We start from the raw sequence: 13213 nt of genomic DNA, 5'->3' as shown, positions 1-13213 counted from the left end.
AGTGCACACGAAACTACGACCGAAGAAAGAAAGAAAAGCTGAAAGCTTGGAATGTCTTCAACTATTCCGTAGATGCCGATAATCTAACTTGTTGAATCGGCTATTGAATCTTTGCAGCACATTCCGACAGCGGCCAAAACGTTTACCCTAGCCTGATACAAAAACGATTCAAATCGTTCCATTTTACGGTTTGTCTATCTAACCATCCCTTGGAAGTATCTTTCTGAAACCTCTATACCGTAAAATGCCCCCCCATTCCCCCCACCCACACACTCCTCTCGCCGTTTATATCCCTCCCCCTGGTTAGGGATGGACCATTAGAAAAGTGATGGGGGGGTGGGGGGTGGGGGAAAAAACCCCAAAAAAATTCATGCAAGCCAAAATGGCAAGAAAAAAAATCGTGCAAAGGGGAAGGCAAAGAAAAAAAGTGGAAGGAAAGGTCCTATTAATACCTGAAAATACCTGCCATCATTTAACACTTGATGAGATCTATTTTTCGACGAAATATATGGTGGAGAACGCTGAAAATAGCATTTAAGAGCCTAGAAATTTTAAAATTTTCTGGGGGAGCATGCCCCCACACCACCCTAGATGGATTGTGATCATAACATTCCTTTAGCTCGTCTCTCTTTAGCCTGCGTAGATTGCTTACTAGTTAACTCATTTCTCAAACAGATTGCAAACATGAACGTTACGATATACAGTGGTCTTAGTTTATGTTGTCAATTCCGGTCAAATAGGATTTCTGCAGTAATTATTTATGAATTTCTATTACGTATTGTTTTAGTTTTTGCATATGTTTATGTCTAAGTTTTCCCACGGACTTTACACAGAGATATATGAAAAACACAAATCTATTATACGAAGTGATCGAGAAATTCATCCTGCTTTGGTGTGTTAAGAAGCGAAAGAAGATGTGTAAGAAACTAAATATAGAATTACAGTGTCCATTAGGGACAATTATGACTAAACATCAACAGTCCCCTGCCAGTTCGCTAGCACCGTTCTTCTCAGTTAGACCAACAATTCAAAAGCCTGGTCAATTTTCTTTCGACAGATCAGTTCAATGATGAATTCCGAAAACAAATGCGTACTTGATTCAAACAAAACACGATGAAATTCGCTTTCATTCATGGAGACCAAACTTACACATCTTTTAGCCCGCGCGTGTGCCTGGCGTGATCTGACGTCACTTTCATGTTCTATACTCTCATCGACCATAACTTTGGACCAATCAGCGCGCGAGAATTCTCTCGGTTATGGTATAAATCTATTTAACACCCTAGGGGCGCAACAAGGTAAACCCAGTTTCAAGAAAATTTTCGTCGCTCCAATTTTTGCCAGATTTACTTTGCTTCGCCACGACTAACTGCCCCTGGATCTGGGAGGATGCATAGAATATTTTACTTCAAATTTAAACAATTGAGTAACTGAACAGACAATAAAAGCAAAATCCAACGTTATTAGCATTTATTACTTGAAACAAATCTTCCTTACAAGCTTAAAAAAATAATCTCGCAACTCTCAAGCTCAAAAACTGGTCCCCCTGTATTGCTGATGTAGAATTTAGCCTGGTACGAGAACTGGACGCGAGGCACGAGGTCTGACTTGCTTACGAGGACTGGAAAGTAGAGAGTGAGAACTGGAGAGTTGCAATAATCGGAACTAAAGCCATTATGTTATTGGTACAAAATTGTCTTCGTATTAATGACTAAAACAATATCCTTAACTAAGAAGTAAAAACAGACATAAGAACAGTTACCAGCAACGAATTCGACGTGCGACAGCACAACAATTTACCGCTATATTGCATTCCCATTAAATTAGTTTGGGTTACATCTGTACGTATCAACATAATCAATCTTTGCTTATCCAGGAAAAAAGTGAGAAAACTGGAAGTTCGCAACGAGGGGTTGCAATAAAATCGTTGTAAACGTCCTCTAATTCAGTAAAAAATATTTACATGTCAAAATTATAAGCTTTTGACAAACTGGTCTATTGTCTTTGTCGGATAAAAATGTGAAAAAGTGAAAGATAATTTTACAACGGTTTGGAAAAAATCTTTAAGACACTGAACTTCCATACTCGTGTAAATCTTTTCCGAATTCTCCCTTTTTTCTACTTAATTAGGGACGGACCATTGGAAAAGTGAAAGAGGGGGGGAGGGAGGGGGATTTTCAGCTTGCACGAATTTTTTTTACGCCCATTGCTTGTGCGGGAATCTTTTTTTCGGGTGTAACCCTCTGCTCGAAGTTTAGACAAATAATTTCTTGAGACAATTGCCATGCATTGTTACTTTATACAATGTTTTTGACAAATGTTCTTTTTTGATTCCAAAAAATGTTGTTATTCATTGATGTAAGTTTCGGGACTGGGAGTGACCTGGAGGAATTGGAGAAGTGGCGGCTAGAGAGAGCCCACCAATTTTTATTTTAATATTTATATTTGGGCCTTCTGAAATCGCTAGAAATACATCTAAAACTGCTCACGTCAAGAAATTTATCAATTTATACTGATAAGTACCACTGGGGATTTTCTATGTGAAGATCAAAACTACACCCCCCCCCCCCCCCCCCCCCCCCCCCCCATATTAAAAAACAATATTAAGAATGGCTAAAATCAATTGCCATTAGTGCTTAATTTCGTTTTGCACGGTTTTTTTTTTGCCTTCCCCTTTGCAGGAATTTTTTACTGGCATTTTCCTTTGCCTGATTTTTTTTTTCCCCACCCTCCCCATCACTTTTCTTATGGTCAGTCCCTTAACGATATCCACACAATGAAAAATGATATATTATAGAAAAAATTGGATAACAGCACGACAAAAGATCAGAGCAATTCTGTTGCTTTGTATCTTGCTGGAAATCTAACCTAATTATTCAGTCTTTTCAATTCACATCCAAACAATTTTGAGTTAGACTGCTTGAAAACAGTTTTTTATGTTTTTTTTTAAACTAACTTGGTTTTGTGTAAATACTTAATTAATATGTCGATTGTTTAACCATAGTAGAAACAAGGACATGTCTTGTGGCAAACAGGCACGGAATATGCAGGTATGATAAAACTGAAGAAGTTACTTTCCTAACTTGCTGAAATTGAATATATTAACCCAAAGTTAAGGCTACATGAGCTCGAGCGTGAGTTGAGTTGCATAACGCAAAAAACACATCAAGAAATAATCATTAAACTACGCTAGCCTTAAATCATTTTATCTAAATGGTTAAAGGACCTCCCGAAAAGGTCTGAGAAAGGTCAATCTGCTATAATGATCTCCCCGAGCCTGTGTACACGGCTTCAAAGTAAAACAACAATGCCGTTAACAGCTGTTAGAACAACAAAGACTAAATTGGGTTTTGAAAACACTTAACGGTCACTTTTATACTCAGTTTTACTCTTGCAAGTTTCAATGTAGTGCCAGTCTTGTCCACTTTTACTGCTTACTGGGAAGCTTGTTGACATCGTCATACATTCCTTTGGAAGCTGAAACAGAAAAAAAAACTAATAATAATCAATACTAATCATATTTAAAGAGTTGTAAATTTCCCGTTTCTTTTCAAGGCCATATTTGAGGGAAAGGATCTAGTAAAATTGAGACCTTTAGAGAAGTCACAGGAATCAGGGGTACTTTAAAAATTGGCTATAACCCATTGTACAATTGTTGAGACAATTGATGGGTCATATTACTAAAAAACGAGCAATTATTGAAAAAACAAACAGATAACTTTATAATTAATCAGAAATCCCTTTTGCTCGTTTCAAATGTGTTTATTTTTTCATATCTTTGAATGTCTCGAAATTCACACAACTTTACATGCAATGGATGAGATGGGGTGGAGGACTGGAAATTATGGAAGGCAGCAGACGTAATTTTGGTGGGTTGCTATTTGGCATAAAAGTGTAAGTTTTAATCTCCTCATTTAAGCAAAGAACATACAGTACAGTATGACTGACTTTAAAAAAAAAATAAGTAGCATAGTTGTTTGGAAAATATACCGTTTCTCTTGATTGTGAAATGAATTAATTTTACTTACTCATTTCTTCCGATGAAAGTCTAGAGTGACGTCATCTCCAATAAGTACAAAAGGCGCCCAGTATTTTACATCGCTGTATTTGTCTGATTCTCTGAGATGTTTCATGGCCTGGTTCAGAGACTCACTTGCTCTTCTTCCTTCCACAAGGTGATGGTAGAAACTTTTCATAAACTCCAGAGTAGCTTCGTCATCAATTGCCCACAGTGACACCAACACAGAACGAGCACCAGCGCCCATAAAGGCCCGTGCAATACCGACCACACCTTCAGCCTTGATTTCGCCCCGACCGCTGTGACAGCAACTAAGGACAACCAGTCTTGCTCGCACTTTAACACTCAGAACATCTGACATGTTCAAAATGTAATCTTCTTCCTTCGTTGGGATTCGAGATGCTTGCTTTGAGTCCGGTGTTAGAGCAATTTCACCAGTTTCCATGCGACCATGTGCTGCAATATGAACTAAAGCAACTGAACTGAGTCCTTTTAACACTTCGCGTTTCGTTGCTTTCTTTCCAATCAGAGGCTTCACGTTGAGAATCTTTCCGATCATTTCTACTTCCTTTCTTGCGAACGGAAGAGGATCCAGGAATTTTTCACCCTTGCTGTTGGTAACTTTTTCTACCCATGGATCGCCCACAAGTAATGCATCACTTCTACTATGGTATTCGTCTGGGCATTCAGCAATCAGCTTCAAGCTTGTCAGTGAAGGAATCAACCGGATTCTAAATGAGTCACACAGGTATTTGGAATCCGCATCCATCAATGCAGCATAAGGAGCTAGCCACAGTGGTCCATGTGGGACAATGATTAGCTCATCACCTTGAACCAGATCGGCAATCGGCTGAAACAAGATATTGTACAAGGTGCTCAAAGAAATCTCTTGTAGGTCGAAGGGTTGAGAGTTTTCCCTGTCGGAATTGTCATCCGCTTTGTGACGATTTTCTCTTAATGCATCCAAAGAACGATTTTCGCATCTTTCCTCAGGGCAAAAGCCAATTTGTCTAAAGGCATTTTTTATCACCGACTGAAAAATGGCGGTGGCATCATTTAATAGAGAATGGGCCTCGCCAATTTCTTTCGCTCTTACACGAACAAGTCCTTCCTTTGAAAGAACCCAGAGATGGATCTTAGCACTGTTAAATGCCTGAAAAACTGTACTTGATGGAATAGAGCGTATCAGTTGAAGATATTGCTCTTCGTCTTCCTCCTGTGACACGGACTGACTTTCTCTAATGCCAAATTGGGATAACATAAGATCAGAAAGAGCTTGGGCTCGTCCTTTCTCAGCAGCAAGCAAAGCTTCAACAATCTTGCCTTGCTTTAGCAGTACTCTCCATAAACCAGTGTATGCATTGTCAACTTCATTTCTATAGCCAATTTTCCACTCATCTTTACTTTGAAGAAGGCTTCTCACATGGTTGAATAATCTTACGCCACGGTCGTAATATTCTAAGGCTTTGGATAAGAAACCTTGTGATTCGAAGCTGAGACCTAGATTGTGATAGGATACGGCCTCCCTGGCCTTGTTTCCTACTTCTTTGGCGATTTTAAGATGCAATTCGTAGTAGTCTATGGCTTTTCTGAAATCACCGAGACTTAAAAAAGCATTTCCAAGATTGCCATAAGCACTCCCTTCGCCGGCCTTGTCTCCTACTTCTTTGGCGATTTTAAGATGCAATTCGTAGTAGTCTATGGCTTTTCTGAAATCACCGAGATTTCTAAAAGCATTTCCAAGATTGCCATAGGCACTTCCTTCGCCGGCCTTGTCTCCTACTTCTTTGGCGATTTTAAGATGCAATTCGTAGTAGTCTATGGCTTTTCTGAAATCACCGAGACTTAAAAAAGCATTTCCAAGATTGCCATAGGCACTTCCTTCGCCGGCCTTGTCTCCTACTTCTTTGGCGATTTTAAGATGCAATTCGTAGTAGTCTATGGCTTTTCTGAAATCACCGAGACTTAAAAAAGCATTTCCAAGATTGCCATAAGCACTCCCTTCGCCGGCCTTGTCTCCTACTTCTTTGGCGATTTTAAGATGCAATTCGTAGTAGTCTATGGCTTTTCTGAAATCACCGAGATTTCTAAAAGCATTTCCAAGATTGCCATAGGCACTTCCTTCGCCGGCCTTGTCTCCTACTTCTTTGGCGATTTTAAGATGCAATTCGTAGTAGTCTATGGCTTTTCTGAAATCACCGAGACTTAAAAAAGCATTTCCAAGATTGCCATAGGCACTTCCTTCGCCAGCCTTGTCTCCTACTTCTTTGGCGATTTTAAGATGCAATTCGTAGTAGTCTATGGCTTTTCTGAAATCACCGAGATTGCTAAAAGCATTTCCAAGATTGCCATAGGCACTTCCTTCGCCGGCCTTGTCTCCTACTTCTTTGGCGATTTTAAGATCCAATTCGTAGTAGTCTATGGCTTTTCTGAAATTACCGAGACTTAAAAAAGCATTTCCAAGATTGCCATAAGCACTTCCTTCGCCGGCCTTGTCTCCTACTTCTTTGGCGATTTTAAGATGCAATTCGTAGTAGTCTATGGCTTTTCTGAAATCACCGAGATTACAAAAAGCAATTCCAAGATTGCCATAGGCACCTCCTTCGCCGGCCTTGTCTCCTACTTCTTTGGCGATTTTAAGATGCAATTCGTAGTAGTCTATGGCTTTTCTGAAATCACCGAGACTTACAAAAAGCAATTCCAAGATTGCCATAGGCACTTCCTTCGCCGGCCTTGTCTCCTACTTCTTTGGCGATTTTAAGATGCAATTCGTAGTAGTCTATGGCTTTTCTGAAATCACCGAGACTTACTAAAAGCATTTCCAAGATTGCCATAGGCCTTTCCTTCGCCGGCCTTGTCTCCTACTTCTTTGGCGATTTTAAGATGCAATTCGTAGTAGACTATGGCTTTTCTGAAATCACCGAGACTTAGAAAAGCATTTCCAAGATTGCCATAGGCCTTTCCTTCGCCGGCCTTGTCTCCAACTTCTTTGGCGATTTTAAGATCCAATTCGTAGTAGTCTATGGCTTTTCTGAAATCACCGAGACTTAAAAAAGCATTTCCAAGATTGCCATAAGCACTTCCTTCGCCGGCCTTGTCTCCTACTTCTTTGGCGATTTTAAGATCCAATTCGTAGTAGTCTATGGCTTTTCTGAAATCACCGAGACTTAAAAACGCATTTCCAAGATTGCCACACAAAAGTGCTTCTTCCGCTCTGTCACCCAATCTTTTGGCATTGGGACTTTTCAAATCACCGACCTGAAAGAAGGAAATAATGACAACCTTTCTATATATTTATATTGAAGTTCTGCTTCGCTTTTCCTGTTTACTCTTTTCTTATTGCGATGCATTAACCTGGTAGATTAAGAAAGCTTCGAAAGCACATTCGTCTGTTTCGTTAAGACCGCTGGCAACCCATTCGGCCGCGGTATGTTTCGTTGAATGACAGGTAACGTGGTCTTTCTTTAATGTAGTGCAAAGGGTTTTTTGGGGTTTTTTTTAAAAAAATTTATTCCCGCAATTTTTTTTTTTTTTTTTTTTAAAAAAAAAGGCCCGGGAAAGGACTGAGAGAAAAAAATATACACAACAAAAAAAAACCCCCCTCTCCCGTTTTTTTTCTCCTTTCGCATAAATGAAACTTGTGCCTTTTGATCATCTCACTAGCTACTGCCGCCAGAGTTTTGACCCTGGTTGGTTGAATCATGACGGATAAGAAAAAGGCCTGGCCCGATCGAGGAGAGTCCCTGGCCTTCTAGTTTGAGGATCGTAAACCCATTCTATAAAAATATGTTGATTAGGGAAAAGAGAAATCATTTTAGAGGCAGCTACAGAGAGTAGCTCAATAACATGTCATTCTTCAGACGACAACTAATTACGTAAAAGTATAGCCGTATGGTGTGTACGGACCACAGCCAATAGGAAGCACGTTCACGAATGCGGTTATCGGCTAACCCCAAACAGAACGGTTTAAAGTGACATTTCAAGCAGTTAATTTCGTTCTTTTCGGCCGTTTTTCAGTTGATTGTTTGTTGGTTGTTTTTTTTTTTGAGACGCCGGCGCATTTTTTTAAAATAAAAAAGCTAAAGCTACAAAATAGCTCAAGAAAGTTCAAGTTTTGTTTGCTGTCGATTTGTATATCCCGTGAGACGTAGGTAGTACGCACGCTGGTATGAAAACAAATCAGGAGTCTCTATTGTTCTTTCTCATTGGAATTTAACGATTCTCATTATAATAAGCATGTAAGAATCGAGGTTTGTGAAATCGCTCTTTTGTCTCGAACTTTGGCAACCAGTGCGATCTGCGGAATCGGTCAGATATGTCCAGGATTTAACGCTAATGAGATGCACGTTCCTCACGACAGGCATCACAAAGCGTGCTCATTAATAAAAGTTCACCAAAACACACACAATGCTGTCAAATATGAAGTAATATGGAGATGTAAAATAACACAGTCAAACGTGAAGTACTTATTTACCGATACTTGCGTTCATTCCTGGATATAAGCGGAATCGGTTTGCGGTCGTCTCCAAAAACACCAATTATGACGTCACAAACTCGCCCCGTCCCTTCCATTTCAGTGCGCGGTAATTCAAGAAACGTTTTGTGAAGCTTTCGAATATTTTTTTGCTGTAATTCGCGCTTTAAGGCTCGGAAAGCTATTTTACTAAATAATAATTTATTTTACAAAAAAATGGTTAGTTTTAGTGTTTGGTTGGTTAAAATGGCATTTTGAAATTTCGGTTCATTTGACCTTTAATTAGCCATATTCTAAAAATTGCACCAATTAAGGTGTCTCGATGCAGTTTTTCCTGGACTATCCCTAACATTTTCAGGTGGCCGTTCAGCAGTCCTCCCAGAATCGGATCCACATGGGATTTACACCAGATATTGGTCTGAGATTGATGATTCACATCAGGCCAATCGATATTTCCATGAGAACGATAAACAATAATTGGTATGCAATGCATACTAAGGCGAGGACGTTCCAGTAAAGCAAGTCAGTATGTTAAAAATTCCAGACAAAGACCTGAGAATAGACCTTTGGGGCTTCGTTTGTCTGTTGTCCCATTTCAGACTATGTGACTCTTGAGAATCACTTCTTTCACAGTTCAAAACAAATTCTCTCGGTGTTCAGATAGTTAAAAACAAGTTCTCTGGGGAGCATCATATGATTTAAAATGGGCAATTTACACTGGCAAAGCCAAAAATGTCTATTGAGTGAGAATGTGAGTCCAAAAGATCTAGATATCCAAGTAACTGAACGCCGAAATTGATATCGTCGATAAAAGTGTGATTTACAGCAAGGAGCCCAAATGTGTGACCACTTTTAATTAATTCGCATTCTTTCATGCAGTCGTTTTCCAATTAGAAGCTGTGAAGGGCTTCTGATTGGATAAAATCTGCCAGGAAAAAAGTGAATACATTAAAAGTGGTCACCCTTTTGGGCTCCTTGCTGTAAGTCGAAAGTTGAGACACTGAGTCATTTGCTATAAAGGGGGAAAATAGGCTCGTCAGGTAAATAAAATTTTAAAATACAGTGCGGTTGTTTTCCGGCGGTGTTTTTAATTGTGCGTTCTAAGGTAAGGTTAGTTTCTAACCTCTAACCAATGTCAATTAATAAAAGGCAAATAATAAGCTGCTTTGATCACCAAATTTGCATTTAGTTTGAACAATTCTAATAAGATGTCTTTTATCACGACTTTTGACAATGGAAAGCAACATATTTTGTACCTGTACTAGACAGCAAGGAAACTTTCACAACTTTGGCAGAAAAATAATGTCTTGAAATAATGTATCTCTTGTTTAAATGTAGCTGACAGTTGTCTGTACTCACTGTACAATCTGTAACGTAAGCTTTGTCCAGTAAGTCCAAGAACGTAATATAATTTAGAGGTAAAACACGTAGTGCAAGGAAGTACAAGTTTCCAGGAAGTAAAGTTGATATCGTATCTTGATTTACTCTTGTTAAATTTAAATAGGGCTGATAGTTGTTTGCACTAACAATTTGTGATGCAAGTAAGTCCAATAAGTCCAAAATCTTGATACAGTCAGTACAAGTGGAGTCTAGGAAGTAGAGTTGACACAGTGGTTTGCCAGTGATGAATTTGAATTGAAGGGTCTTTCAGCAGTAAATCCAGAGATGTTTTCCACCGTTTTTTATCTTAGGTGTTATTGCTACATGGTTCTTGCTGTGTTTTGCTTAAATATATCTGCCATTCATAGTGAGGATTGGGCTTTTTATTATGTACATATTGCACAGAGGCGGAATTAAAGCCAATAACTAGTTCCAGTGTTACCAGTTCCAATGCAATAGCCACATTCACACATTCATGGTGCTTCTTGACAATTATCAAAATGTCACGAAATGGCACGTTCTTATTCTGTTATGGCTTAATTTGTAACGCGATACTTTTGTTTGTTACAGGATACTTTTGCCTTTTTTGTCATACCCTGTAAAATAATACCTTTGTTTTTCTTGTAAACGTATGTAACATGACACCCTTGTTTATATTACTTTCGTAACATGATACTTTTGTTTTTTGGTTTTTCTTGAAAACGTCATGTCTCCATTTAACACGCTCAATAGACATTAACGAAGTAATAAACGAATCAAATAAAAAAAACGACATTTTTGGAAAGCTTTAAAAGTGTTGTACACCTGGAGTATGTGTTTCCTGTCGTAATCGTAAGTTTTCATTCAACAAACAAGAACTAATTTAGTTATCAAACTGTCACGGAATTGCATGCTCTTATTCTGTTTCCGCTATCGATCGTAATTGATTTTAACAGCAAGCCATTTATAGTAATACCCATCCCGGCATTCTTGCTGCCCGCAGTATTAAGAGTATTCTGTATTTCCATCATTTCCTGCTTTCTCTCCTGGAGAAATTTTTTCTGGCACCTTTCTGTTCTTTGTTACTCGTGGTGGAGCTTTGGGATTGATTGTCGACAGTCCTGTCTTCTCTTTCTAATGGTCCCTTTGAACCGTATAAAAAAATAATCTTTATCGATTGAATCCGATGCCAGCCTTGGTTATTTTTTCTTTCATCGATATTGAGTTGGGCAAATCTTGCAATGATATAAATTTCTACAAACATTTTCTCTGGCGTCGATGCTTTCAACATTCGCGTCATGACATTTCATTTTGGATTTATTTCCTCTATCTTATCTCTTTTGCGTTTTAGAGACTTTTTAGTAACCGGTATGTTCGAAAACAGCAGAAAATATATAGGAAAGAAATATGAATAAAAGTGGGTAGAAAATTATCGTTAAATTTGAGAGCGTTCCAGAGAAACAATGATACTAAAACTTTGCAATTAAATTGTTTGCACAATTGATTATGCGTGTTGAAAATTTAAAGAAAATTTATCGAGCCGTTAAATTTTTTTTTTATATTTAAAAAAAAAAAAAAAAATAAAAAAAAAAAAAAAAAAAAAAAAAAAAAAAAAAAAAAATTAAAAAAAAAACAAATTCTCGAGATCGCGTTGAGGAAACTCAACAAAACTATCACGGCCCCAAAAGATAACTTTAATACACATTTTGGCGTTATTTGAAATTACTTTTTCTACGTCATGTTTGTGTCTTGGTCCATTTATTATCGTTATAATTATGTACAAAGTACAATTTGAAACATTTTTTGTGATTTATTCGAAATCAAACATACAGAATATTTTATTCGTTAATATTTTTTTTGCACTACGTCATAGTTTAAGATGCTGGTATTAGATTTTCAACAGAAAATCTCAGGTTTTACTGATTTGGCGGTTTTTTGTTTATCGTTCCCATGGAAATATCGATTACCTTAAAAATACGTGAAATCAAACTTCAATCTGAAACCTTTATCTGGTGTAATTTTAATATCAATTTGAGTCAGGGAAGGCTTTTAAAAGGCCAATTGAAGATTGGTCTAGAAAAAACTGTATCGAGACACCTTAACTCACCCTTACCGTTAGAAACGTATGGAAAACTAAAACTACGAAAAACCAGCACTTTCCAACAACTTTACCTTGCCTTTTACAGTGTGACCTTCTAACTTCTTTTCTATGCTGTCTCTGTCTGGTTTCTGCTGCTTGCTTTGTTCTTTTACAGACCTGATCCTTAACTCCAACAGCTTCTTGTTGTTCTTGTCAATCTTTTTCTAGTTCAGAAATTCCACCTTAATGTAATTTGCGCCAGTAAACAAAGAAGTCTATAAATCTTCGACAACAAAGCGGCAAATAAAGTTCCTTCAGAAAGCCTGGTTTGCAGGTGGCTGCTGTAGTCCATTCCGAATTAAAAATAAATTTTATTTTAATTTTGTTTTACGACCGTGAAGGAACAAGTCATGCACGGAAGGAAAGCTTACCAATTAGCACTCTTTTACTAATTCATTTGGCCATGGCTAACCAACAGCGAATTTTAGGGTTACAACCAACGGCGATGAAAATTGAGCTTGCAAATAGAAATCATGATAAAGAAGAAATAATTTGCTTGTAAAGGATACGGTTAACCCCTTATCACACCATGTGATGGCTTCTCCAAAACGATTCAGCTTTATACAGGCACTCGCTCCTATGATAATAAATACAATACGTGTTCCCTAACTTAGTAAAAAACTTCTATACACATGTTTATGTTGCATGATGTTCATTTTTCACTTCTTTATTGTATCTTTATTACACAGTTTTACTGGTTAAATACACCACTGATGCAATTTTGTTATCAAATACCCTGAGCAAGCAGCTGTCTATACACAGGCGATGATCAAAGGGCTCACTTATACTTGTCCACAAGCATACCATTACTGGCTTAAAAAAGTGGAAAAAACCAAATGTATTTAAAAGCTACGATGATTTTTAGAATGGTATTACAAGCAGTGTTAAACCCTTGGTTTTTTAGCGCTTAAGTTTCGCCAGTTAACAATTTCCGAACAAAGAAAGTATGAGGAAGCAACTCTATCTGGTCTGCAAAACAACTCTGCACATGCGCGTAGTCAACAGCTTACCTCTCTCAATTGCTTTAAGGAAAGTTGGTTGTAAGTCAGTGGCTGCTTTTGCATCTCTTAGTGAATTTTCATAATTCCCTGATATAATACAATTAGAAAGAATATGTATAATGAAACTGACAGAGCTGTAACATATAAATGGTTTTTCACTGTTGGGAAATAGAGCCAAAAAAATGAGAAGACATCTCCTTTCGTTTATTTTACTCAATGTT

At 37.9% G+C, this 13213-nt stretch overlaps 1 protein-coding gene and 1 long non-coding RNA gene across 2 annotated transcripts in view; both read right to left on the bottom strand.

Annotated features, from left to right (window-relative positions):
* Nucleotides 1-2561, bottom strand: part of LOC144646989 (uncharacterized) — a 39816-nt gene extending 37255 nt beyond the window's left edge. Inside the window, exon 1 of the long non-coding RNA XR_013569501.1 lies at nucleotides 1936-2561. This is a non-coding gene — a long non-coding RNA (uncharacterized LOC144646989). The remainder of the gene's footprint in view (nucleotides 1-1935) is intronic.
* A 35-nt stretch (nucleotides 2562-2596) lies between these two features.
* On the bottom strand, nucleotides 2597-6782 carry LOC144646976 (tetratricopeptide repeat protein 28-like). The gene is made up of 2 exons (XM_078506701.1): nucleotides 4029-6782; nucleotides 2597-3477 (listed from the first exon to the last, which is right to left on the bottom strand). Exon 1 carries the CDS (start codon nucleotides 6729-6731, stop codon nucleotides 4029-4031), a length of 2703 nt encoding a protein of 900 aa, XP_078362827.1. The 5' UTR covers nucleotides 6732-6782; the 3' UTR covers nucleotides 2597-3477.
* Between the last annotated feature and the right edge of the window lie 6431 nt (nucleotides 6783-13213).

Source organism: Oculina patagonica, chromosome 3, assembly GCF_052425735.1.
Source record: "Oculina patagonica isolate OP01 chromosome 3, crgOcupat, whole genome shotgun sequence".
Lineage (NCBI taxonomy): Eukaryota > Metazoa > Cnidaria > Anthozoa > Scleractinia > Oculinidae > Oculina > Oculina patagonica.
Note: the sequence above shows the minus strand (reverse complement) of the source record. Positions and strands in the feature narration are given on the sequence as shown.